Source organism: Eptesicus fuscus, chromosome 20 (genome assembly GCF_027574615.1).
Source record: "Eptesicus fuscus isolate TK198812 chromosome 20, DD_ASM_mEF_20220401, whole genome shotgun sequence".
Taxonomy (NCBI): Eukaryota; Metazoa; Chordata; class Mammalia; order Chiroptera; family Vespertilionidae; genus Eptesicus; species Eptesicus fuscus.
The window spans coordinates 15,524,013-15,549,269 of record NC_072492.1 but is presented as its reverse complement, the minus strand read 5'-3'; the positions used below and the strand labels follow the sequence as shown (position 1 = coordinate 15,549,269).

Sequence of the window (25,257 nt, the reverse complement as noted above, 5' to 3'; positions counted from 1 at the left end):
TGCTTCCTTTGGCAAATCAGCCTTCCCCAAGCCTCAGCTGCCTCACCTACATGTAAGAAGGAAACATCACTCCCTGTCCGGACCATCTTCGCAGAGTTGTGGTGGCAGAGAAGGTGATAATAAACGTTTTTAGTGCAGGTTGTTATTCAGTGTCAGGTCTTAACAGGCAGTTTTGAGGGCCTGTGGTGTATGCGTGCGGCGCTGGGCCCCACGCGCCATACGGAGCCGGAGCCGGCTGAGACAGTGCCTGCCCTCAGGGCGCTTGCAGCCTGGTCAGGAAAGAGGCACATTTCTTGGAGAATCTGGCTAGAAGCTTCTGTTCATGCTTTCTCTTGGGGCACTGACCCCATACAGCCACCAACCTCTTTAATTCACTCAACAGATAGTTACCCAGTGCCCTCAGGAGCAGCCCATGTGCGGGGGCCCGTGGGAGGCCTGCCAAGGCTCCAGGTGCCCCTCCCCCCCCCCCAGGACTTAAAGCTGTGCTTGGCTCCTCTAGCGGGAAGGCTTCGTGTCCTCTCGTCCCACCACCCTCCCTAAGTTCTTCGGCCAGGCCTCTAGGAGCCTCTTCATTGGCTGATTTTCTGGCTGGCCTAGGAGTGGCCTCTTCCTGTCCCTGTTTGGTCTGACCCACTGGGGCAGGGAGGAGGTCTGGGAGGGGATGACAGAGGCCCTGGGCAGGGACCCTTAATTCTCAGTGGCCCCAGCTGCCTGGCTGCCTGCAGAGATGGACTTCCTCGTGCCTCCTGGGAGAATAATGCTGTGTCCGTGGACAGAGCCTTCTAGCGTTATTGACATTGATGCATCATCTTGTCACTTAGCTGACCAGGGCAGCTGGAAATGATTCAGCGGGAAGCGAAACAGCAGCCTTTTCTAAGCCCGGTTCCCTGCGGCAGGTGCTGCGTCTGCTCCCCGGGGCCTTGCGTGCTCTGGTTTGATGGGTTGCATCAGAACAGCAGAAAGCAGATGTGGCAGGGCCCCTCCCCACACCCAGTCCATTTAGCTAGATGCCTCTGGAGTCTCTCTATTTTTTAAACCAATGAGTATAACTATTTACAATAAAATGTAAAAACCAGAAATCGAATGATGGTCTCTCACTCAGTGTACCCTTTGAAACAACCCAGAATGGGGTATCTGTACTTAAAAGGATGTTTTGTAAGGCATTCAGCAAATGAAAAATAATTTTCTCAAAAAAACACAAAAACAACAATAACAAAAAACCTCACCTCATGCCCTTTTCCAAGCAGCTTTGCTTTTGGACCTCAGGTTGGTCTAGAAGGGCACTCTCAGGCCTTTGAGCTTCACTTTTTCCGAAAGAGGGTTTATTAAATGATGCCAGTGACTCAGCTGCCAGCTCTCAGAGACCAGGACTGCTGGGTGGGGAGTGGGACTCACGCTGAGGCCTCCAAAGCAGGAGTGTGACAGAGAGGAGCCATCCACAAGCTGCCCTCCAGGGTCTTTTAGAGTCCCAGCTTTGACACTTACTTGCTGTGGGACCTTCCATAAGTCACATAACCTCTCTGAGCCTCAGTTTCTTCATCTGTAAAATGGGAGAATAATTCTGAATCATAGGGTTGTTGAGAAGATTAAATGAAATAATGCATGTAAAGAGCTTCACATAGTGCTTACTAAATATTAAGTTGTATTCTGATGATGATAACCTCTTACTATTAAAAGCCTAGGTGGTCCTCATGCTGTCACGCCGTGATGTCCACATGCCGTCACAAGATGGCTGTGCGCACAGCAGGAGCAGCTGGGCTTGATGCAGCATGCACGACACATAGCCTGCCTAGGAGTCCCGCCTCCTCCCAGCTCTGTGCACGGCCAGGCCTGGGGGTCCCATGACTACGTGTGCGTGGCGTGGAGGAGGCAGGTCTGGCCAGTCCCCACGCAGCACGGAGGCCTGCAGCTCCAGCCTACCTCTTTGGGGCAATCCATTGAGGAGCCCTGAATGGGTGGGCAGGGCCTACCTCTTTGGGGCAATTGATCGCAGGGCTCCCGCACCGTGACAGGGCATAGGCTAGGCTTGGGGGACCCCCCCCCCCAGTGTACAAATTTCGTGCACTGGGCCACTAGTATAATAATAAAAGCATAATACGCTAATTAGACTGGACATCCTTCTGGACGAAGCCGGGGCTGCGAGGGAAGCCCGGGACCCGGGTGCCAGTGCTGGCAGCCGGGGGAAGGAAGGCCTACTCTTGCACGAATTTCATGCATTGGGCCTCTAGTTAATGATAATGATAATTATGGAAGATACTTCTTTTATCTCTACTATCCGTGTCCAGAAGAGTAATGCAAGGCCAGGAGAAGAACCAGTTACCAGGGAAGGACATGAGTTGAGTAACAGATCAAACTGGTGGGGATTGGGTAAACTGTCTCAGACACTTGAGCGAGGAGTTAAGGTCATTTAGAGCAACAGCCGAGAAGACCTAATTGCAGTGGAGATAAAGGCTTGCCCCAGACACTCTAACTTAGTCCCTGAGCTCTGAGCGTTTATGAGCTCCTCATCTGCTTATTCATTCTTCAGTTCATTCAGTGCCAGCAGCTCTGTTGGGAGCTGGGCCTGTGGGCAGGGTGTACATTGGAGTCCAGTGAAGGGGCCAAAACGGTGGCTCATCAAGGCCCTGTGTTCTCGCTGAGTCAGGAGGTGAGCCTGGCCCGGGGAATAGGTTTCTGCTCACCACTTGGAGATCTTGGTTATCCAGTGGTGCTCCAGGCTGCCAAGCCCTTTCCCTGAGCCTTCCAGCCGTAGAATATGCTGCAAGGGTCATGCTCAGATTCTAGGATGCCACTGGGGCTCTCACCGTGATCCTAGCCTTCCTCTCCTACTGTCCCCGAGGAGGCAGGAGGTTTAACGCCGCTGGGTTTGGTTCACCTGCACTGGGCTCCGTAGGCGGGGTTGGAGCATGTTGTTGGTAAGATGAGATTGCAGTCCTGGTTCTTGGGGGCCGAGTCAGCTACGCTTAGTTGCTTGGTCACAGGTGGACCCCCGTGCCCTGGACATTTATCTCCCAAAGATGCAAGAATGAGGATGGGCCACGTGCCCTGTCTGCAAGGTAGCTCCAAGTATTTGTCTTTCCAAGGAGTGAAACAGATAGGGAGGAGCATTATTAATTGAATAGATCAGACATTATTATTCGAATAGATCAGACATTATTAATTGAACAGATCAGACATATTTGCCCTGAAGTGCTATGATCTGAGCCTACAGAGACTGTCATTTAGTTTGAACTAATGATGAAAATCACTGATCTGGTGACAGAGTAATAACTTATTCAGAAGAGTTAAGACTTGGGAGGCAGAGTCTTGGAATAGGGTGGGGAGATGGCTTAGCTGGGCGACTGCTCCGCTCTGTGATAGGGTGACCCCCAGTGCTAACAGACTGTTGGGTGGTTTCTGAGCACGGATGGTTTCACACACCGCTGTGCTGGGCACTGTGAGGGGGCACTTCTTCTCCCCTAGGGCTTACTAGGAATTCAGCCAAGACCAGGGACCACTTTGTAAGCCATGTGTCCTTTCAGGAGCACCATTTTTTTGGTTCGATTCAATCGTTGATGTTTATTTATTACTAGGGGCCCAGCGCACGAATTCGTGCACCTTGAAAGGAACTGTGGGCACAGAGGTGGGTCTTGGTCCATCCTCCATGCCCCTGCCCGTCCCCTCCCCCCCCGTCTGCCGGCAGCCCTCCAACCGCTGCTGCTCCCATGCACTGATGGCGCTGGCCCCGCTTGCACCCGCTGACAGTGTGGAGTGATTGGGGCTGGTGCCAGCAGCGGGTACGAGCAGCGGCTGCTCCCCAGTCACCCCTCAAGAGCAGGGGGAGGTGGAGAAGCTCTCAGGGGTGATCAGGGCCGGTGCCGGGCGCTGTCAGGAGCAGGGGGAGGTGGAGAAGCCCCGAGGGGCGATTGGGGCCGGCAGCCACCTCTCGCACCTGCTGATGGCACCAAGGGATTGGGGCTGGCGGCGGGCACCAGCACTGGATGTGAGTGGCAGCTCCAGCGTCGGCAGCGGGTGTGAGTGGGGCCAGCCCCGGCAGCAGGTGCAAGTGCCGGGTGGGACTGCGGCGTGCGCGGGAACAAAGAATTTTCAGTAACCACCAGAGGCTTGCCCCGATGACAGTGACTGGTGCCCCGCCTTGGTCTGGTGCCCCTGCTCACCTGCTCCATCATCCCTCCCTGGCCGATGCCTGCCATGTTCCGTGCTCTGCCGCCTGCTGCCAATGCCCTCCATGTTCTGTGTGTGCCCCCTGGTGGTCAACGCACGTCATAGCGATCGGTTGTTCGGTTGTTCCGCTGTTCGGTCTATTTGCATATTAGCCTTTTTATTATATAGGATGACTATCTAAATATTGTTTATTGTTGAGCCAAAGAGGGTGCTATAATTAGGTTTTCTTTTTTGTTTAACCTTCCCCGCTTTACCCCCCGAGTTAATGATTAACTCATGTTCTTCCTATTAGTATAGTTTTCTATGTACCTATATTTTTCTATTTTTTAATTTATTTTAGCGAGGGGCCTGTGGTGGTTTGCAGGCTGGCCACGCCCCCTGGCAACCCAAGGGGGGGTTGTCCCTCAGCCCAGCCTGTACCCTCTCCAATATGGGACCCGTCAAGGGATGTCCGACTGGCCCGTTTAGGCCCGATCCCGGTGGGGGATCGGGCCTAAACGGGCAGTCGGACATCCCTCTCACAACTGGGCTGTTGCTTTTGAATGCAAGAAAAGGTGCAGGGAGTAAAATTTTCTGAGCTCTTGCGTACTCTAGATAGTCTCTTCTACTCTCACACTTGGTTGATAGTTTGCCTGGGTATAAAATGTTAGGTTGAAAATAATTTTCTTTCAGAATTTTGAAGGTATTACATTATTGCCTACTAGATTCTAGAGTTGCTGTTGAAAAACCTTAATGATCTGATGATTTATATTTCTTTGCATATGGTGTGTATTTATATTTTCTCTCTGGAGTTGTTGAGGATTTTTCATTTACCCAGCTGTTCTGAAACTTGCTGACAATATTTGGAATACCTCTTTTGTCATTCATGTGCTGGGTACTTGGTGGACCCAGACTCAGGTCTTTCAGTTCTGGGAAATGTTCTTGTACTGATTCTCTGATAATTTGCTCGGATTATGGTGAAACAACACCCATTTTATTGGTTGCCTTGGCAATGGATGGCTCATCTCTGCTTCATAATGTCTTTCTAGAACCTTTATTGGTTAGATATTGTATCCTCTGATGTTTTTATCTTCTCTGTTTCATTTTCCATATCTTTGTTTCTTGTTTTACTTTTGGGGAGACTTCCTTAGCTTAGTCTTTCAATCATATTTCTGTTTTCTAAGATCTCTCTCTCTTTCCTGACCATTCCATTTTTATAGTACTCTCTCTTTATGTCATGGACACAAAATGTTATCTCTCTGCAGGTTTTAATTTATAGTATTTTTGAAGTTTCCATTGGTTCCTTACATTGTCTGTTTTCTTCAGGTTCCTCTTGATGTCTGGCCATCCTTAGCCGTCTCTCTGTACCCAAGAGCAAGGCACTAGATAGTGGATTGGGGACTCTGTGTGTTTGGGCAGGTGTGCCACCTGGGGCGTCCATGCCGGGTGATGGTTGGGTAGCAAGTTGCCTTTCCATTGGAGGAACCCCGGTGTTGTCTTTTCTGACGGATTATTCAGTTTCTCATGGAGGTGAGGGTTGAGAGGTCATCTGGCTGGGGAAGGAGGGATAGGTTGGCGGGGGGATGGGGTGGTGGGTGTCCAAAGCCCAGTGTCTAAGTCTTAAGTATCAAGAATTTCCCCAGGTCTGTGGTCGGCAAACTGCGGCTTGCGAGCCACATGCGGCTCTTTGGCCCCTTGAGTGTGGCTCTTCCACAAAATACCACGGCCTGGGCGAGTCTATTTTGAGGAAGTGGCGTTAGAAGAAGTTTAAGTTTAAAAAATTTGGCTCTCAAAAGAAATTTCAATCCTTGTACTGTTGATATTTGGCTCTGTTGACTAATGAGTTTGCCGACCACTGCCCGAGGTCATCCATCCTGGTCTATCTTCCGGGTGCCTGTGATCTCGTGTAGGCTGAATTTTTCTTTCCACTACATTTGCTTTAGTCAGTTCACACTTTAAAAATAAAAAAAACCCACACTATTCAGAGAAGCATAATAAATGCATGTGGTCAATCTGATATGTTCATCATGGAAGTCTCAACAGGCTTAAGACGATACCTATTTCTTTCTCTGTCTCTATATCCATATTGATATGCATAGTTATAGATGTCGCTCCTAGGGAAGTGAGGGAGAACTACTTACAATTACTTTCTATTGTGATACATGTCATACATCCAAGCCAAATCATAAAATAAGCACCCATGCACTTGCCATCCAGGTCAAGAAATACTAGCAGGCCGGGAAGATGCTGCCATTCTGTGCTTTCTGACTCCATGGTTTTGTGAGTGTGATTCTGAAGCTGTCTGAGGCCGTGACCTTGGGAGCTGGCCGCCTTTGCTCGGGCCATGATGTAGCTCCCTCAACGGAGGCCAGGCAGTGCCAAGCAGAACCGCTGACCCCGTATCGGAAGCTGCTCGCGCGGCAGTTTCCAAGGGATGTGGCGCGTAAAGGGCTGGATGAGATGTGCACGTAGGTTAGTGGTGTCCTCAGTGCCGGGGAAATGGGGCCTCTTGTACAGTGGGGTGACTCGCCTGCCACCACCCCTAGGCACCCGCCCTTCCCTCAGCTTCCCCACTCCACTCCGTCCCGGCGGGGTCCTCTCTCTCTCACTTCTCCTTTCCAGTCCCCACTAAGCACTTCTGTTCCTTCCTGACTTTTCAGCCCTACCTGCCCCCCTCCCCCCGCCCCCCAGCCTCTCCTCCATTGGCCTCGCCTCCACCTTTGTTCTCCTCACCCCAGTCTCTCTGTTTAGGCCTCCGTTCTCCTCAGATCCCACCTGCGTGTCCCAGTGTGACCAGAATGAATGAGTTATCAGCTGCCTCTTGCAGACCCAATTCTCCTTCGTCCGTGTCATGGTTGAAGCACTGATCATTCCGTTTTCACAAGTCTTTTCACGTGTTTAGCGCTCTCGTCCTCCTTTACCCTCAGTCACCGAGTGCTCTTCATCTTGCCTCTGAGATGCCTTATGGATCTGACCCTCTTGTTTCATATCCATGGCCTTAAGCACCGGGGAGCCCCTCCCATTCAGTCCTCCCTCCGCCTCCTCCCCTTCCTGTCCCTCTGTCCTGCTCTCTGCTGCCATGGAGCCCTCCAGCAAAGCCCCGCAGGTCAGCCAGCCCTGCCTTCGAAACCAGCTGCTCCCCTTCCCCACAGATACAGTCAGATTGCTTAGCGCCTGTTTCCCAGATTCCAGCCGCCAGCAGCCACCCTCACTGTTTCCACCACGTCTGTGTGCCACCTGTGCTGGTTACGTACTAGTTTCCGTTAACTGGCTCCATGTTCACACCATGAATAAACTGGTTTTTGAAGGCAGTGTCACTACCATAAAAGGAAAATCAGAGTGGCCTTGTCACAGATGGAAGGTCACTGTAGAAGATCAATAAATAACTATTACAATCAAGACCGCCCCAGATCACCTCGGCTGCCAGCGGGGCAGCATGCGCCCCGCTCTGGGCAAGTGTGGGGGGGCGCCCCTCTCAGTGGGCTCCTCTCTTCCCCACCGGCAGTGCGCACAGAGGTGTGCATTGTGGACTGTGGGCCAGACTGCCTGGTCCAAGCTCTGCTCTGCTACTCTCCAGTGGTGGGAACTTGGGCAAGTAACTTAACTCTCGGAGGCTCAGTTTCCCTATCTATAAAGTGGGATTAACGATACTCGCTGCAAAGGCTGTCGTGAGTATTAAATGAGATAGGATATGGGGGTCACGTCAAAGAGTACCTAGGACATGTTAAGCCTTCAGGACTGTTTGCCAGTTTTCACTTCTTCCTGAGGGCCTACTAAGTGCCAGGGATGTTTCCTCTGCATCAGGGACATCAGCCCGTCTCCCCATCGGGTTCTTTGCCTCCCCTCCCCACCTGCTCCCCAGGCCTCTGCTGCTGTGCCCCTCCTCCCTCCCCCCTCCCTCCTTCCTTCTCTCCCTTCCTTCCTTTGTTAAACCTCACCCAAGGATATTTTTTCCATTTGATTTTTTTTAGAGGGAGAGGAAGGTGGTTGGGGAGAGAGAAACATTGAAGTGAGAGACACATTGATTGGTTGCCTCCCACCTGTGACCGGGGCTGGGGGTGAACCTGCAACCCAGGTATGTGCCCTTGACCAGCATCCAACCAGGGACCCTTCAGTGCATGGTTTGACACTCTAACCATTGAACAACACTGGCCAGGGCTCTCCCTTTCCTTTCTCTCTCCCAGGCAGCTGCTGGCCCTTCCCTCCAGGTCTAGCTCAGCTGTCCACTCCTCTGTACACCTTAGCTGATCCCCAAAGAGACCTGGCCCTCCCTTCCCCGTGTGCTCATGCACTTTATTCTGGACCCGCCCTAACCCATAACCCACAGGTCACGTTTGGGAAATGGGCTTTTCACGTGGGCGTGCTGTGCCTTTCCCTTTTCCCGCCTTGATTGTCTTCTCAGATGCTTGCACGTGATAGAGGGGCCATCGCCCACGCCAGGGCACACAGCCCACCTTGGTCTCCAGGAGCTAAAGCTTGGAGGACACGAGAAGGTGCTGTGTCCTCTGTACCTCCTGCCCTGGCACTGGGGCCGGGCCGAGCTGGCTTTGTCATTGTGTCGGGAAGAGCCGTGGATTGGAGTCGGGGATCTCAGGGGTTGAGAGCCAGCTCTGGAATTTTTTTTGACTTTGTGACCCTCAGGCCCACACTGAACCCCTCGGAGTCTCCCCGTACTCGTGTGTGAACAGCATTAGCCGGTTCTAACAGTTGTCTATTCAGGAAAGGCTTCTTTTCTTAGCAGTGTGGAGATTTGCCTGTGTGTGTGTGTGTGTGTGAGTGTGTGTGTGTGTGTGTGTGTGTGTGTGTGTGTGTGTGTGTGTGTGGTGGTCCATCAGCTCTGAGACCCGATGCAGGAGGAGGCTTAGTCGTGCCACCCACGGGCCAGGGCTGGGTCACCCTGCTGTATCCTGGCTCCCCTTGGCGCCTGCCCTTTCTCCCACCCTTGGCCCAGTTTAGGGACTCAGGGCCTTCCAGGGAAGGGCAATGTCGTCCTCGCCCGTCACACCCAGAGAGAAGCCAGCATGCCCTTTGAAGCTGCTGGGACGGAGTGTCGCCCAGGCCTCCCTTGGTCCCTCATGCAGCCACAGCTTGATGCCCAGGCCATGGCCTGGGGTGGTCAGCCACCTGGCACATCTCCTTTGCAGCCCTGGCCTCTGGCGTCAGTCCACTCCTTCCTGGGCACCCCTAGAGCCCTTGGGCCGCTGCCCCTTCCCTCCCCTCACACAGGGCCCTGGCGCTCAGGCTCTGGGTGGAAACCAGCGGTGCTTCCTAGTGTGACTGCTCTCGTCCCGCCCATCCTGCTGAGGTGGCCTGGGGTCTGTGCAGCGTGCCTGCCTCAGCGTTCCTGTCTTCGGGATGGGGCTGTTGATGGTTTATACTGCTTGTCCCCGGGCTGCTGGTCTCTGTGTCCATGAGCTCTGGGGTTGGGTGTGCACGGTGGTGGGGGACAGGTTGCTGATTTGCATCCCCTGGGGAGTTTTGAAATATCGAAGGTCCAGGTGGGGCTCCGAGTCTCCACGATGCACTTTGAATATGCACGGGGATAGGATGTGACACCGAAGTCCACGGTGCCAGGTGCCGACAGGTGAGCCACACCCGCTCCGTCCCCCGGGGGTCTCCCAGGGGCACCGGAGGCTCTCCCTCCACCTGCTGGAGCCTCATTCCTGAATCCCGTCACCCCTCTCCTCCCTCCACCCCTCTGCCAGCTCTGCTGGGCCCGTGTTCCTCTCCCCGTCCACCTGGGCCCCCACACGGGGTGGACACTCACGTCTTCACCTCTGGGTCTCTCCGTTGGGGTTTGTGTATGTGCAGGACCTGGTGGCCCCCACACAATGGCTGTGCTCCCCTGTCCCTGCCTTCCAGGCTTAGGGTCCAAAGTATGTGGGCATCTGTGTCCCCCCCAGATTAGAAGCCGTCCCTGCCTCCCCTCCACCCTCTGGCTGGCATTGTGCCTTGGCCCCTCCGTCATGCCCACGCCTTCCAGCTCACTTGACAGCAGCCGTGGCAACAGTAACAGTGGCGACCAGGCCTGCGTTTTTGCTGAGGACCTGGCACTGTGCTGAGCGGGTGACAGGCCTTCTCACACCACCTGGTCAGGTGCTGGTATTTTACAGGTGAGGAAGCTGAGGTGCAGAGAGGTGAAGTGGCTGATCAGGGTCACAGGGGTGGCGCTGGAATTCTAACCCAAGCCTGTTGGACCGTAAAGCCAGGTCTTTTGATCCATTGCACATACTGCCCACCTGCCTCCCTCGAGGCCCGAGCCTGGCCCTCTGCTCCAGCCTGCTGCCAGGGTGTCCTACACACATGGATGGAACTTCTGGAATGTTTCCCATTCATGGGGATGCCGCAGCACCGCTGGCTGGTAGAATGAGGGCTCCGTGATTGTGCACTGGGCCTTGGGTCTCTATAGGCAGCAAGGTGGATTCCTCTGGGCATGGGCCCTCAGCCCCCACCTAGCCCGGTCCACTCAGCCATCCCCCTGGCCCAGCTCACCCAGTGAGCACATAATTCTCAATCTTCATGAAAAAATGTCTAAGACTAGTCACATGGAGAAGCTGAGCACACTTTGCTGAGTCCTGTGCAGGAAAGTTGGAAGTTCATAGGAGTTGTGAGTTAGGGTTGTCAGTTTCATATGATGATTTCTCTTGAAGATCTTTGTTTTTTATACTGAAACCCAAGGGGTCCTGGATTGCAAGAGGGCACAGGCCAGGCCGAGGGACCCCACTGGTGCACGATAGGGGTTGGGGAGGGCCAGACCCTAGCAACAAGCTAACCTACCGGTTGAAACATCTGCCCCCTGATGGTCAGTGCACGTTATAGTGACTGGTCGACTGGTCAACTTGTCTGCCCCCTGGTGGTCAGTGCATGTCATAGCAAGTGGTTGAGTGGCCTTTGCATATTATTAGCATAATAGAGGCCTGGTGCACAAATTTGTGCACAGGTGGAGTCTGTTGGCCTGGCCAGTGATCTGGGCTGATCGGAGCCATCTTGCCCAGTCCCAGTCGGGGCCCATTGGGGCTGGCCGGCCACGGGGAGGGACCACGGGAGATTGGCCGGCTGCTGGAGGTTGGCTGTGGGAGTGCACTGACTGCCAGGGGGCAGCTCCTGCATTGAGCATCTGCCCCCTGGTGATCAGTGCACATCATAGCGACCAGTTGACCAGTCATAACAGTCGCTTAGGCTTTCATATATATAGATTACGCTTTGATTCATTGAACAGACGACTGAATGATTGGACACTTAGCATATTAGGCTTTCATTATATAGGATTATGTTAATGCTATTTTATTTCTTTTAAAAATTTTATTTATTGATTTTTAGACACACACACACACACACACACACACACAGAGAGAGAGAGAGAGAGAGAGAGAGAGAGAGGGAGAGAGAGAGAGAGAGAGAGACATCAATTTGCTGTTGCACTTATTTATGCATTCATTGGTTGATTTTTGTATGTGCCCTGACTGGGATTGAACCCGCAACCTTAGTGTATCAGGATGACGCTCTAACCAACTGAGCTGCTTGGTCAGGGCAATGTTATTTCATTTCTTATTGTTTATGGTCTAGTTCAGTGGTCAGTAAACTCATTAGTCAACAGAGCCGCAGTTTGCCGACCACTGGTCTAGTTGGTTGTATAGGATGTAGAAATGTGCAGTTAGAACTCTAAAAACCTCTCCAAGGGGATGACTCTGCTGCATGCACTTAAGAGTGCTGGGAGCACTCTTTTCCCTCTTCATTCTTTCCTGCCTTCCATCCTTCCTTCATTCATTTTCATTGCGCTGCAGTTCACACATAAGATGTTGCTTTCAACAGGGGGAGTAGTAAGGAAACCCCACTCAGCATCTTAGGCATCATCGTAAAGCAAGAACTTGAACACAGCCTGGCCCCGTGGCCACCACAGGCTGCACACAGCCTGGCCCCGTGGCCACCACAGGCTGCACACAGCCTGGCCCCGTGGGCACCACAGGCTGCACACAGCCTGGCCCCGTGGGCACCACAGGCTGCACACAGCCTGGCCCCGTGGGCACCACAGGCTGCACACAGCCTGGCCCCGTGGCCACCACAGGAAGCTGGAGAAGAAGTTAAACAGCAGGATGACAGCAGTGGAGGTTGGTCAGCCCCTTCTTTCTCGTTCCTTTAAAAAATTGATATACAACTTATATGTAATAAAATTCACCCTTTTAAGGTGGATAATTCAGCGGTTTTCAGTATATTCACAACATTGCACAACCGTCACCACTGTGTAGTTCTAGAACATTTTATCACCTCATGCTATACCCCAGACCCATGAGCGGTCACTGCTATTCCCTCCCACAGCTCTGCACGACCACTAACTATTTTCTGTCTCCGGATTTGCCTGTTCTGGGTATTTCATATAAATGGAATCATACAATACGTGTCCCTTTGTGTCTGGCTTCTTTCACTTAAGTGTTCCATTTTTGAGGTTCATCCGCATTGTGACATGTCTCACTACTTCACTCCTTTTCACGGCTGAGTAATATTCCCTCATGGGAAAGACCACACTTTGTTTATCCAGCCGTTGGTTAATGGGCGCTTGGGTTATTCTGCCTTTTGGCTGTTGTGAGTGATGCTTTCCATTCCTCTGGGTTTGGTTTTCCCCAGTAGCTCTTTGCAGTGGCCAGCTGTCTCCATTCCTCTGGCGTGGCTGTTTGGAAAGCGAGAGAAAGCAGAGCCCCGTGTGGTGGCTGGCGGGAGGCTGGTGTCGGGGGAGACGCAGATGCTGACAAGGGGAGGGAGGGCTTACACCTGGCCCACAGCCATCTGGTGGTAAGTGGGTATTTCCCCTGTGGATTATTAACCGGCGGTTATGATCCTGAGAGTAGATCCCTGGGGCTAGAATTGGTGCTTAGTTGAGATGCCAGAAATGTTTTAAAAGACGTTTAAATGGTCCTGGACCCTTGATTCTCTCTCTACAAGGAGACCAGATCACCATTTTATGAGTCATGATAACAGTAAAGATGATGATAATAATAATGGTCTACATTTATATAGGACTTTATTTTTCATTTCATAGCCATTACTTTTAATTCCTTAGAACATTGTCACCCCCATCTGCAGATGAAGGAACTGGGACACAGAGAGGTGAGGTGACCAAGGTCGCACACAGTGGGGTAGCAAGAAGAGCCAGACTTGAACCCAGGGATCTCTTGATTCGTGGTGTGGGGCATTTTCATAGAAATGTGTGAGGGGTGATGGCTGCAAGGATCTCAGATGGTCTGAGGCAGAGCCAACGGAGGCTGGAGGTGAGGACCCTGGATGCCTGGGTGCTGAAAGTGGGGTCCTCCCCCCTCTCCCCCCGGGGCCTGTCCAGTTCCCTACAAACAGCCCATTTGGATGAATTGGCCTTTGGTTTTTCAGCTTCCCCTCCAGGCTCTTTGATCATTTCCTCCTGAGATTTGCATTTGGCCAAAGGTGGCTAGACCCTCATTTGGCTAAAGCCAGTTAGCACCTCCCCTGGCCTCCCTGACCCTCCCAGGATCGCCCAGGCTCCGGGGAAGGGACCCTGAGTACAGGAGCTCGGTGCCATGTGGCTCCAGGAGGGAGGCACGCTGAGTGGGCAGCGCCCTAGACCCCCTTAGGCAGGAGGAGGGCTCCTGGCCTGTCCATTCACACCTGCTCTTACCCGCCTTCTCTTAGCTGAGTGAATGATCTTCCTCTCCTCCTCGGCCTTCTCTCTGCCCTCCTTCCCCCTCCTCCACTCCCATCACCAGCCCCTCCTCCTGTGCGTCCCTGTGTGGGTCTGGGACCCCAAGTCTTTAGAGCTGCGGGTGGGCATTTGGCTGTCTTGGTTGAAGGGGCAGTTTCCAATCTCACTGATACATGTCAAGATCACTGTGGGCTACTAGAAAGATGTTACAAAGAATAGTGAGGGTCCCACCTCTGCTTATAATTTACTCTTATAAAAATTAGATCAGATTCAAGGTCACCCCTTGATAGACTCGTGTCACTCTCACCTACTCATGTGTGACGTTTGCCTGAGAAAGGGCTGGAATTGCATCGAGCACTGTAGTTCTTACTGTCTTATCTCAGTACCAGCCAGGAGCCGGGCCGGCTGGCCGTCCTTGGGAGGGTGGCTGACACTCGAATGTCCTTGGTTGTGGAGGCTGGGACAGGACGAGGTGGGGCCCAGCTGACCACAGCAGGGGTGCGAGGCTGAAGCAGGGATTTCATCCTCCCTGTTTTGGGTCCTCTGGTTACAAAGCCAAGGCTAGAGCCTGGGACTTGGGCAGTGTTTTTGTTTCCTAGGGCTGCCGTAACCAAGTAGCATAAATGGGGGGGGTGTGGGGGGTGGGAGGGGTGGGAGGGTGTGAGGGCTTGAAATAACAGACATTTATTGCCTTAGTTCTGGAGGCTAGAAGTCCAAAGTCAAGTGTCAGTAGGGCCAGGCTCCAAGCATCGCTTGGGAATTCCTTCTGGTGGGAGACACCCTGTGCTCCCACTGGATAGTCCTCACCACTCCCTGGAGGTTATTCCAGCGTCCAGGGCAGACAGGCTGGCGCAGGGGAGAGGGGCTCAGTCCAGGGAGGGTTTGGTACGGGGGCCCTTTGCCTGGGATGCAGGGACCTTGGAAAAGAATCGCATCTGCTCTGGTCTCATGGGAGTGGACATCGTGTGCCTTATGGACAGAACCATGTACTCGAGCGTCCCCTGACCACTGGTGTAAAACCTGCCAGTATTGCCCTCCCCTAGAGTTTGTGTTTTTGGAGAGCCAGGGCAGCTATTGGTCAAGTTTGCCCACAAGCCATCTCCAGGGGAGCAGGCCAGAGATCCTCAGCTAACCCCCAGGGTCCTATAGTCTCTGGTGCGGAGGCAGGGGGGCTTGCCTCCCCTCCCCTCCCTGCATGCTTTTTCCTACCAGGCTCCCAGCCCCCAAGGGGAGCTGCCTTCCTCTGTCCTCCCCTCAGGGGACCTTGATCATTCTTCCTCCCTTCCCTTTCCCCACCATGGCTCTCAGGGGTGCAGCCCCTAGAGGAGGGACCGTGGCTGCTTGGCAGAGGGCAGAGTGGCAGGAGGGGTGGGCCTGTGTGGACCCAGCTCTGTCAGGCCCACAGGCAGGTGAGGGCCGGAGTAGCCAGGCTGGATCCCATTGTGGGAGGGAAGGTTGGTGGTTCTGGCTGAGAGCTAGAAGAAGCTGCGTTCATTCGTGTGTGTTTGTGTGTGTACACGTGCTGAGTCTTGGCCCTGCTGGTTCTTGAGCTAGCTATAGTCTGGATCAGGAGGGAGGAGACCACCTCTCCAGCCACCAGAGTGAGGCCAAGGTCCAAGAAGAAGGAGGAGGAAAGCCCGGCCTCGTGGTTCAGTGGTTGAATGTAGACCTATGAACCAGGAGGTCATGGTTCGATTCCCGGTCAGGGCATATGCCCGGGTTTCAGACTCCATTCCCAGAAGGGTGCATGCAGGAGGCAGCCGATCAATGATTCTCTTTCATCATTGATGTTTCTATTTCTCTCTCCCTCTCCCTTCCTCTCTAAAATCAATACAAATATATTAAAAAAAAAAAACACACAAAGAAAGGAGGAGGAAGGCAGATGGAGAAGCAGAGGGCGAGTTGGCAGGATGAGGGTAAGGGGTCACAGGGAGCCTGTCCCAGCCAGATGTCCACGCAGCCTCCTTATCGTGCTTCCTGGAGGGCAGGCTGCGGGGCAGGCAGGGGTTGTGTCAGGGTGGACAGGGCCCGGGGCACCTGGCCTGGCTTCTCTTAGCCTGGGCCTGTCTGGCTGAGAGGAGCCGGGATAGGGTGGTGGCTGGGCCCGGGACAAGGGTGTGCTCTGGGCAGAGGGCTGGGCTCTGCAGGGGTGGGCTTCTCTCATGAAGGAGGTTGGGGTTGGAGCTGTGACCCCCTTAGGCAGTATGTAGGCTGGAAAGAAGTGCAGAAGCATTCTCTCGAGTTGGCAGGGGGTGTTCCTTGGTCATTTAAGGGGGACCAGGTGTCGGGCTGACTCAGCAGCTTCAGGCTGGGGCTCTGGAGAAGGAAGCATTTGCGAAGTTGGGGCTTGGATGGTTCATCCTGATCGTTTTAGGCTCCTCGTACTGTTATCCTTGCCCTCCCTCCCGTCCCAGGATATAACTAGGGCACGACCAGGACGCCAGAGTTTCTCGTCCGGGGACTCCCCTGGGTTCTGCCCAGCTGGCCATTGCGTAACCGCTGCCCCGAAGCCTTATCCTACTGCAAACATTCTGCCTGGTGACCAGACTGTGCACTAGCACTCCCTGGTCACTGGAAGGGCCAGATGGAAAGTGGAGGGTGTGCGAGAGCGGGGAACCTGTCGCAATCATGTTGTCATGGCGACACAACTCTGTTTAGCAGTCTCCCCATGGCCCTAGCCCACAGGGACTAAAATAAGTTTTACCTGCAGCTCACACAGCAGGCAGCCCCTCCTCCCAAGGCCAGCTGTCTGGCCGGTGTGTGTGTGTGTGTGTGTGTGTGTGTGTGTGTGTGTGTGTGTGTGTGTTGAGGGACAAAGGGGCCACAGAGAGGATGACTAGAAAATGTTCACCCCTCTCCCCTTCTTCTCCCACCCAGCCCCGATTCTGTATCTCTTTAGCCCCGTGGTTCTCAGCCTTCAGCGTGCCTCAGAACCACCTGGAGAGACGGTTAAAATACACATCCCGGGGCCCCGTCACCTGGGAGTCCGGGGTGCACCTGAGAATTTGCATGTCTCGCAAGTTCCTGCTGCTGGAGCAGGGACCATGCATGGAGCAGCCCTGCTCTAGGTTTTACTCCATCCCAGTCAGGAGACGCACCCCACTCTGGTTTGCTCAGTGTGTGTTTGACTGTGCCCCCAAGCCCAGCGCTTTGGAGGAGAGGGGACGGTGCAGGCCCTCACTCACCTCTTCTGTGTTCTGTGGCCTCCTCACAGGAAGCAGGAGCTGGCCAACAGCTCGGATGTGCCCCTGCCGGACCGGTCGCTGTCCCCTCCTCTCACGGCACCTCCCACCATGAAGGTAAGAGGCTTAGAGCTGGGAAGTGGGGAGGGTTTGGGAGGGGGTTCATCTCAAGGCTCTGCTTTGTTTCGGCACCAGGCCCGGCTGCGCCTGCCCAGTGAGGGCATGGGGTGCCCAGCCTCCTCTGGAAGCAGCGTTCACCTGAGCTCAGCAGCGCGGGAGGGAAGTGTGACTGAGACTCAGGGGTGTTAGGGTGAGGAAATAGACTGGGCTGAGTGGGGCTGGCAGGATGCTTGGTAATTAGTGAGAGGCCTTGTGGAACTGTGGGGTTCCGGAACAAGGGCCCCAGGCAAGAGTAAGTGGGAGAGGTTTAGAATGTAGCTGCAGGCTAGTGCCTTAAGGGGCTACTGCCCAGACAGGATGCCAGGGCCTGGGGATGGGAAAGGAGGGGTCCCATGGGCTGGGACCCTCCTGGTTCTTTTATTTTCTTTAAGACATTTTAGATATGGTTTTTAAATTGATTTCAGAGAGGAAGGGAGAAGGAGAGAGAGATAGAAACATCAATGATGAGAATCATTGATCGGCTGCCTCCTGCCCGCAACCTGTGACCTCTTGGTTCATGGGTCAATGCTCAACCACTGGAGCCACACACTGGTCAGGCCTCTCCTGGTTCTTGAATGGAACTTGCACGCAGGTCTACCTGCCTCCGACTGGCCTTCTTGGGCTGGCCCTGTCACCCCAGTACTAGGAGAGTTGCCTTAGAGGTTCTGGGTAATTCTTTTCCTGTTAACATTTTATTCACAAGTCTCTCTCCTGGGAAACCACATCCCAGGTCCCCAGGCCCAGGCCCATCTCATTCCTGGAAAGGGGCTGAGGGGGCGGCACCCTCCCCCCACTATGCCCCTCCCCCTTTCCCTAGTCCCCCTTGGTGGCATGGCCACACACACCTCATGTGGCCCTCAGGGAGGAATTGGCTCAGGCAGTATCCCTGCCTAAGCAACGCACCGCCCTCCCTCCGCCTCTCCCTCCCTTGCATTTTGCCAGGTGAGGACTAGCTTTGAAGAAGTCACCCGCTTCCTGAATCAGCTGAGGGGACATGTAGGCCAGCCTCCGTCTCTGTCCTGGAGCTCTGCTGTGAGGTGACTCACAGGGAAATAGTTAGGGCTCTTCTCTTCCCTGTTCTGGAACTTGTGGTCTAGCCAGGGAGACAAGAGTTGAAAAAATAATTTTAAGAATGAAGGATGGATAGTTCGGTGTGATGATAATTGGGGCTGCTCTCTGTTGCACCCCCTCTTCCCTGACCTCATCTGTTGCAAAGTGATATCCCCAAAGAAAGCAGATAAAAATCCACCTTTCCATTATCGTCCCATATTAAATGCCCACCATGCACAGTGCTGTGTGGTAAGCACTGAGGGACAATATCACTGAATGGCAGCCAGTGCCTGCCCTGGTTGGACTAGGATTCAGGAGTGGGTGGGGCATAGGGCTGACTGAGGACCTCTCTGCTCTCCTCCTTGTGGGGTGCCCTGGGGGCACTGACAGCCAGAGCACCTTCATCAGCCTAGTCGCAGTGCTGGCATCTGAGCCAGGGGCTGGGTGGCTTGTTTGCACAGCGGATTGCTGAGAAGCCTATGGCCATTGTGAGGTTCAGCACGTTGGTCTGCAAGATGGGGTGTGGGGTGCTTGTCTCTGTGCTCATGGATGGCGGGAGGGAGTGAGCAGGGAGAACTCTGCAAGTTTCCTAGGAGGAGTCACTGAGTCCTCTTGGCAGTCTTCAGTTGCTCACATACTCATGTAATTCATTCAACACCCAACGTTTATTTGAATGTTGTATTAGTCAGGACTCTTGGTTTCAAGGGACAGAAACATAACTCACTTTGGCTTAAAAATAAATGGGAATTTATTGCCTTCGTAATGGCAAGTATAGACTCTAGGCATGGCTGCATCCATGACATCTGTCGCTTTCTACTTCTTTGCTGTATTGGTTTCATTTTTTGTTAAACTCTGTCTCTGTGATGACAGGAACATGACAGCTGCTCCTACTTGCTAAGTGAAGCGCCTCTTTTCCTCAGTAGTTCTAACAAAAGGCCCAGGGAGGAAGCTCATTGGCCTGGCTTAGGTCACATGTCTATCTCTGCACCAGTCATTATAACCAGAGAGATGGAAGGCTCTGACTGGCTAGACTTGGTCTCATCTCTACCACCTAAACCCTAAGAACCAAGAATGGGAGAGGGGTGGCTCCTCAAAGGAAAATTTAGGTGTTACTATGAGAAGAATGCTGACCACGTGACATTGTGGTCCTTGTTCTGGAACTTGTAGTCTAGCTAGGGAGATAGGAGTTGAAAAAATAATTTTAAGAATGAGGGATGGACAGTTAGATGTGAATATTCCAAAGAAGTACAGCATAACGGGGGAACAATGTAAGATCTGTGGAGGGGGAATCTAACCTCATCTTGGAGAGTGTCAGGGAGGGCTTCTTTGAGGAAACGATGTTTAAGCTGAAGCCTGAGAGTTGAGTAGGAGTCAACTGAGGGTGGAGGAGGGTGTTCTAGAAGCTCACTACTCCAAGTGAGGCCAGGAGACCACAAACACCTGCATTATTTGGGAGATCCGTAGAAGTGCAGAATCTCAGGCCTCCCTCCAGGCCACTGACTCAGAATCTGCATGTTAGCACCATCCCCATTCATATGTTCTTTACACTCAAGAAGCCCTGCTGTGGCCTCTGAAATGCTCTGGGGCAGGAGAGCCATGGCTTCTCCAACCAGAAGACCAGCATGGCCAGAGCATCCACAGGTAGGGAGGGAGGGTCAGACCCTTGGAAGTTCTGCTGAAGATATTGGGCTTCTTCCTACCGAAGGGCAATGAAATCATTGAAGGTTTTAGTCAGAGGAGTAAGATGATGGAAAAATCACCGTGGTTGTTGTGTGGAGAGTGCGTAGGAAGGAGCGGAGTGGAAAGTGGGAGATGAGTCGGGAGGCTTCTGCAGGAGTCAGGTGTCCTGACTCTGAAGGCCCTGTGCGGTTATTTGGGAACAGTCAGATCTCAGATTTCCTACGAGGTAGACTGATGAGATAGGAGGATCTGGGAGAGGTGGGATCAACTGGATAGATGGTACAGCCATTCTCTGAGATGGAGTGACCTGGAAGGAAGGGTGAGGGCTTGGCTTCTAAGTGCTGAGTTGGACAGGCTTCAGACACGAATATGGATGTCAGTGAGTAGCTGGGTATTTGGGGGCCAGGTTTAGAAGGAGGGTCTGGACTGGAGGTAAAAATCTGGTCATTTTCATAGAGATGGGATTGAAGCTTGGGGTGTAGGGGTGGTGGGGCAGTGAACTCTCCAGGGAGAGGATGGAGTAAGAAGATTCCTGGGATAGCACCTTGAGGGACTCAGGGCTGGTGTGGGAGGAGGCTGCACACATGGTGGGAGGAGCATTCACAAAGGAGGGGCGGCTGGCGGCTGTGTCAGCTGCTCAGAGAGGCCAAGTGCAATGCGCAGTGCACAGTGGCCTTTGGGCTTAGTGCCCAGGTTGCTGCTGCTGATGTAACTGAGAACGGTTGTGGGGAGGGAGGAGGGGTGGACCCCAGACTGGGTGTGTGAGGAGCGAGTGGAGATGGTGCGGGAGTCAGAGGGTCTAGACAACGCTTGTGAGGTGGGAGACCTGAGTGTGTGGAAATGCTGAAGGAGGGAGCAGGGTGTACGGAGATACAGGAGAGAGGGGGGCTGATGGAGAATTTGGAGCACAGGGAAGAAATTATTAGTTAACATTGATTCATTAAAAAAGTTATTTATGAACATCCGCTGGGTGCCGGACCTACTTTGCTCTGGCCAGCACAGGGTCCGGCCAGCTGTCAGGGGGTAAGGCTGGCCTGCGTGAGACCCCAGGCAGCCTCAGAACAGAGCAGCCACCTGCAGGGAAATCTTATTGACCCACCGTCAGAAGGCAGCCCTAACCCCGAGTGCTCGGTCCTTCTCCTCTTTGAACTCAGCTCAGGAATTTCCCAGCCTGTGACTTGACTGTCCAAAGCCCCAAGGCCAAGGTCAAGGCTGGGAACTCAGAAAGATTCGAGGGGTTGCCCTGGAGACTCACCCTGAGTTAGGACCCTTCTGTGGTTGGCATTGGGAGGTCAGTGTGTGGTATACCTGGACTTAGGGGTCTCTTTGTGATTGTCATTTGGGCTTATTCTGTAGCTAAGCTGTAGTTAGATGCCTGCCGGTCCATGGCTAGGACTTAAAAAAAACCTCTCATCTGAGAGTATGTTTTTATTGATTTTAGAAAGAAAGGGAAAGTGAGAGAGAGAGTGAGAGTATGAGATAGATAAATAGAAAAACATTGATGTGTGAGAGAAGCATCTATTAGTTGCCTCCAACACTTGCCCCGACCAGGGATCGAACCTGCAACCTAGGTATGTGCCCTGACTGGGAATTAAACCCCAAACCTTTTGGTGTATAGGATGACACGCCAGCTAAGCCACACTGGCCAGGGCGGGACATTTTTCTCTTTTTGCAAAGCTAACTAATCCATGTGGTACTTAAAACCACCGCCCTCATTTACCTCACCAGCCTGCTCACCACAGAGGGAGGGTCCTTTGTGTGACTGCACTTACCAAGTCTGTTGCTGGTCGCGGGAAGCTTCTCTCCATTGAGTTCCTTGAGGCAGCAGCTGTCCTGCTCTGCAGGCCCCCGTCCTGGCTGGGGAGGCTGGGTGGCAGCTGTTTGTGGTGTGTTGACCGTAGGGACGTCCAGGTCAGAGGAGCCTCCACTTGATCTTCGATTTCTCTGGATTTTGCTTGAATCTTATGTCCCAGCTGAGCCTCTGTGTCCATGTGATACTTCTCTAAGTTAAGCTCATAGACATGGGTTCTTCAAGATGGGACAGAAGCCCCACCCTTCCCATCAGTCTCACGTGGATCATATGTGCAGACCGGGGTTCCCACCGCTATGAGGGCAGATCAGGCCTCCGACCTCCCGGGTTGTTATTTACAATGGAGTCCGAGACACCCGAGGTGGAGGCTGGACCCTCTCCAGGTCTCTGGCCCCGGGGGTTCTGGGCCGTGGGGGAGGGTCTCCCCTGGTTTCCTTGGCAGTGCAGGTGGGGCAGGGGTGGCAGGCTAGCTTGGGAGCCGCAGAATGTCAGGGATGGACGAGCCATTTTTTTTATGGATAAACTGCATAGAAAATGACTCACCTCAGGTCCCACTGAGGATACTTGTCTTCCTACTGTAGCCAGCAGATTGAGTTAAACTCAGAGACCCGACTATCTTTGGTAAAGTGCTCTTTTCATCCCACCCCCTTCTTGTAGTTGCTTCCTCGGCTGGGGAGGGGCGGCAGGAGGAGCAGCTGGCCTCCCGCCTGAGAAGGCCCTCCCTCCCCCAGGCCACTGCCCCCCACTGCCATGCCTGCTGCAACTGGTCCCACGCATCCTGCCCCACCTCTTTGCTGTTTGTGTTTTTCAAGGGGATTTTTTTTTTTTTTACTAATATGAAACTGAGAAAAAGCAACCAAAGAGATGCCGAGCAGATGGGCTGAATGAGAGCCCAGTTCCCAGCCAGAACTCAAACTGTGGATGGCACAGGGTGGGCTGGGAGAGGGGCTGGGGCTGTCTCCCTGGGAATACTGTGGATTATTTCCAGGCCCGCATTTGTAATGATCTGGCTTTCATGCAAAAAACCCAGATCAACAGGCATTTAGGGAGGGCTGGCTTTGTGTGCCCAGCATTGCGCTGGGTCCCAGGGGGTCACGCCGAGGCCGCAGTCCTCACCCCTCAAAGAACCTGCTGTCTACAGGGGCCCTTAACTGAGCAGAAGAAACCATATGGCTCAGCATGTGACAAGCTCAAGTGTGTCATGTGGCTTCTCAGTGGGGTGGAGAGGAGTGAGGACAGCTTCATGGGGAGGCTGTGGGGGAGCGGGAAGGGGCTCTCATGGCAAGCACAGGGGGTTGGGCTAACCCCCCTGGGACTGACCTCACACAGCAACCGTCTAGGGCTTCATGAAGTGAAGGGGATGGGGCTGACCCCCCGGGTCATCCTCCAGCTCACAGTGCAGTGCGTTTTGTTGAGGGTGACAATGCTGGGACTTGATGTGACCTTGATCTGAACCATCACACTGGCCTCTGGAGCCCCACGAGGCCTGGGCTGGCCAGGTCAGTTGGGAGGTGACCCTTGCTCAGTCTTCTCCATATCCCTTTGTGTAGGTTTGAGGGCCCCCACTCAGACCTCCTCCATCTCTCTCTCTGCAAGTCTGAGGGTGGCCCCCACTCAGACCTCCTCCATCTCTCTCTCTGCAAGTCTGAGGGCGGCCCCCACTCAGACCTCCTCCATCTCTCTCTCTGCAAGTCTGAGGGCGGCCCTGCTCAGACCTCCTCCATCTCTCTGTGTGCAAGTCTGAGGGCGGCCCTGCTCAGACCTCCTCCATCTCTCTGTGCAAGTCTGAGGGCGGCCCTGCTCAGACCTCCTCCATCTCTCTGTGCAAGTCTGAGGGCGGCCCCCACTCAGACCTCCTCCATCTCTCTCTGTGCAAGTCTGAGGGCGGCCCTGCTCAGACCTCAGAGGCGGGCCAGGCAGGTGGGCAGGTCTCCCGGTGCTAGGGAAGAATACGGGTATCAGAGGGACCTTCTCGTCATTCCCAGCTGTCTGGTCTCCTCCTCCCACCCTTCCAGGCTCACCAGGGCCCACCAGCCAGTCTCTCCCTGGGCCTGGCCGGGGTTTCCTTTCCAGCTTGTAGCACAACCTCAGGCCCAAGCCCATCTCTTCCAAACTTTGCCCCTCGTTTCCCCCTTCTCTGCTGGGAAGAGTTGAGTGAGGGTGTCAGCCCCTCTCAGGTTACCAAGTCTGTGTGAACAAGGTGAGGAGGCATTGGTGGGAAGGATGTTGGGAGCCTCTTGGGCGGGGGCAGGAAGGGCTCAAGGACACCAGCAGGGAGGTTTGGTTTTTCCTTTCTTGGAGAAAGCCCTGGAAGGGGACAGGGGAGGGCAAATATTTGTTCCCCTCATCACCACCGCCGCAGGAGGGTTAGCTGGCTCTCTTGTTGATGCTCTGCGGGCCCTGGGAGCGCCGTCTCCGGTCTCCACACAGACCCATGTCTGTCGCCCGCCCAGAGGCCATCTCAGGAGCCACTTCCAGGAGTGTTTTGATTTCAGAGGCCAGAGGACAGGGGAGCCCAAGGGCAGTGCAGACGTGAGGAAGGGCTCACCTGGTCTGCACCTGCCGGGCTGCCCCTTGGCAGCATCAAGACCGCGGAGATGCCTGTGTGTGCACCACCTGCATGGCTCCACCCCTCATGTGTGCACAGCTGCACATGTGTATATTGCCCCTGATTTTGTTCATGTGTTAAGGTCAACTAGCTTACACTTCTTGCAAATCTGGCTACACTTTAGCTGTAGCCAGATTTTAAAAAGTTGAGATACATTGAAATGCATAAATCTTAACTGTATACTTTTAATTAAATATTTTTTAAAAATTCTCACTTGAGGGTATTTTTTCATTGATTTTTAGAGAGAGTGGGTCGGGGAGAGACACACACAGAGAGAAACATCGACGTGAGAGAGACACATTGATTGGTTGCCTCCTGCACACGCCCTGACCAGGGCCCGGGCCGGGGAGGAGCCTGCAACCAAGGCACATGCCCTGGACTGGAATTGAACTCGGGACCCTTCAGTCCACAGGCCGACGCTCTATCCACTGAGCCAAACCGGCTAGGGCTGTATGCTTTTATTAAAGGGTACACCCATGCGACTCACACTCTGATTTAACTCAGATATAGGACATATGTGCCACCCAACAAAGTTCCTCATGTCCCTTCACAGTCAATCCCTCCAACCCACTACCTCCCAAGCAACGAGTGTTCTGTTTTTTTCTCACCGTGAATTGGTTTTGCCTGTTCTAGAACTCAATTTAAAAGGAATCATGTAGCGTGTACTCCTTGTGTTCAGCTCAGCACCATTTCTGTGAGATTCGCCCATGCTGCTGAGCGTGTCAGCAGTATGTTCCTTTGTCTGAACACACCGCAGTTTGCTTATTCTCCTATTGAGGGACACTCGTGTTGTTTTCAGTCTTTGGCTATAATGCATAGCCAAATACTATGAACATTCTGGTATAGGTTTTATTGTTTTGTTTTGGACATGTGTTTTCATTTCTCTTAGGTAAGTACCTAAAGTAAAACGGCTGGGTCAAATGCTGGGCGAGTGTTTAACGATATGAAACCAAACGTT

General features: G+C 53.4%; 1 protein-coding gene across 1 annotated transcript in view; it reads left to right on the top strand.

Annotated features, from left to right (window-relative positions):
• The window catches only part of RAP1GAP2 (RAP1 GTPase activating protein 2), a 143,060-nt gene that overhangs the window by 26,237 nt on the left and 91,566 nt on the right, over positions 1-25,257 (top strand). The window contains exon 2 of the mRNA XM_054708801.1: positions 17,025-17,109. Coding sequence (XP_054564776.1) covers positions 17,025-17,109 — 85 coding nt within the window. The remainder of the gene's footprint in view (positions 1-17,024; positions 17,110-25,257) is intronic.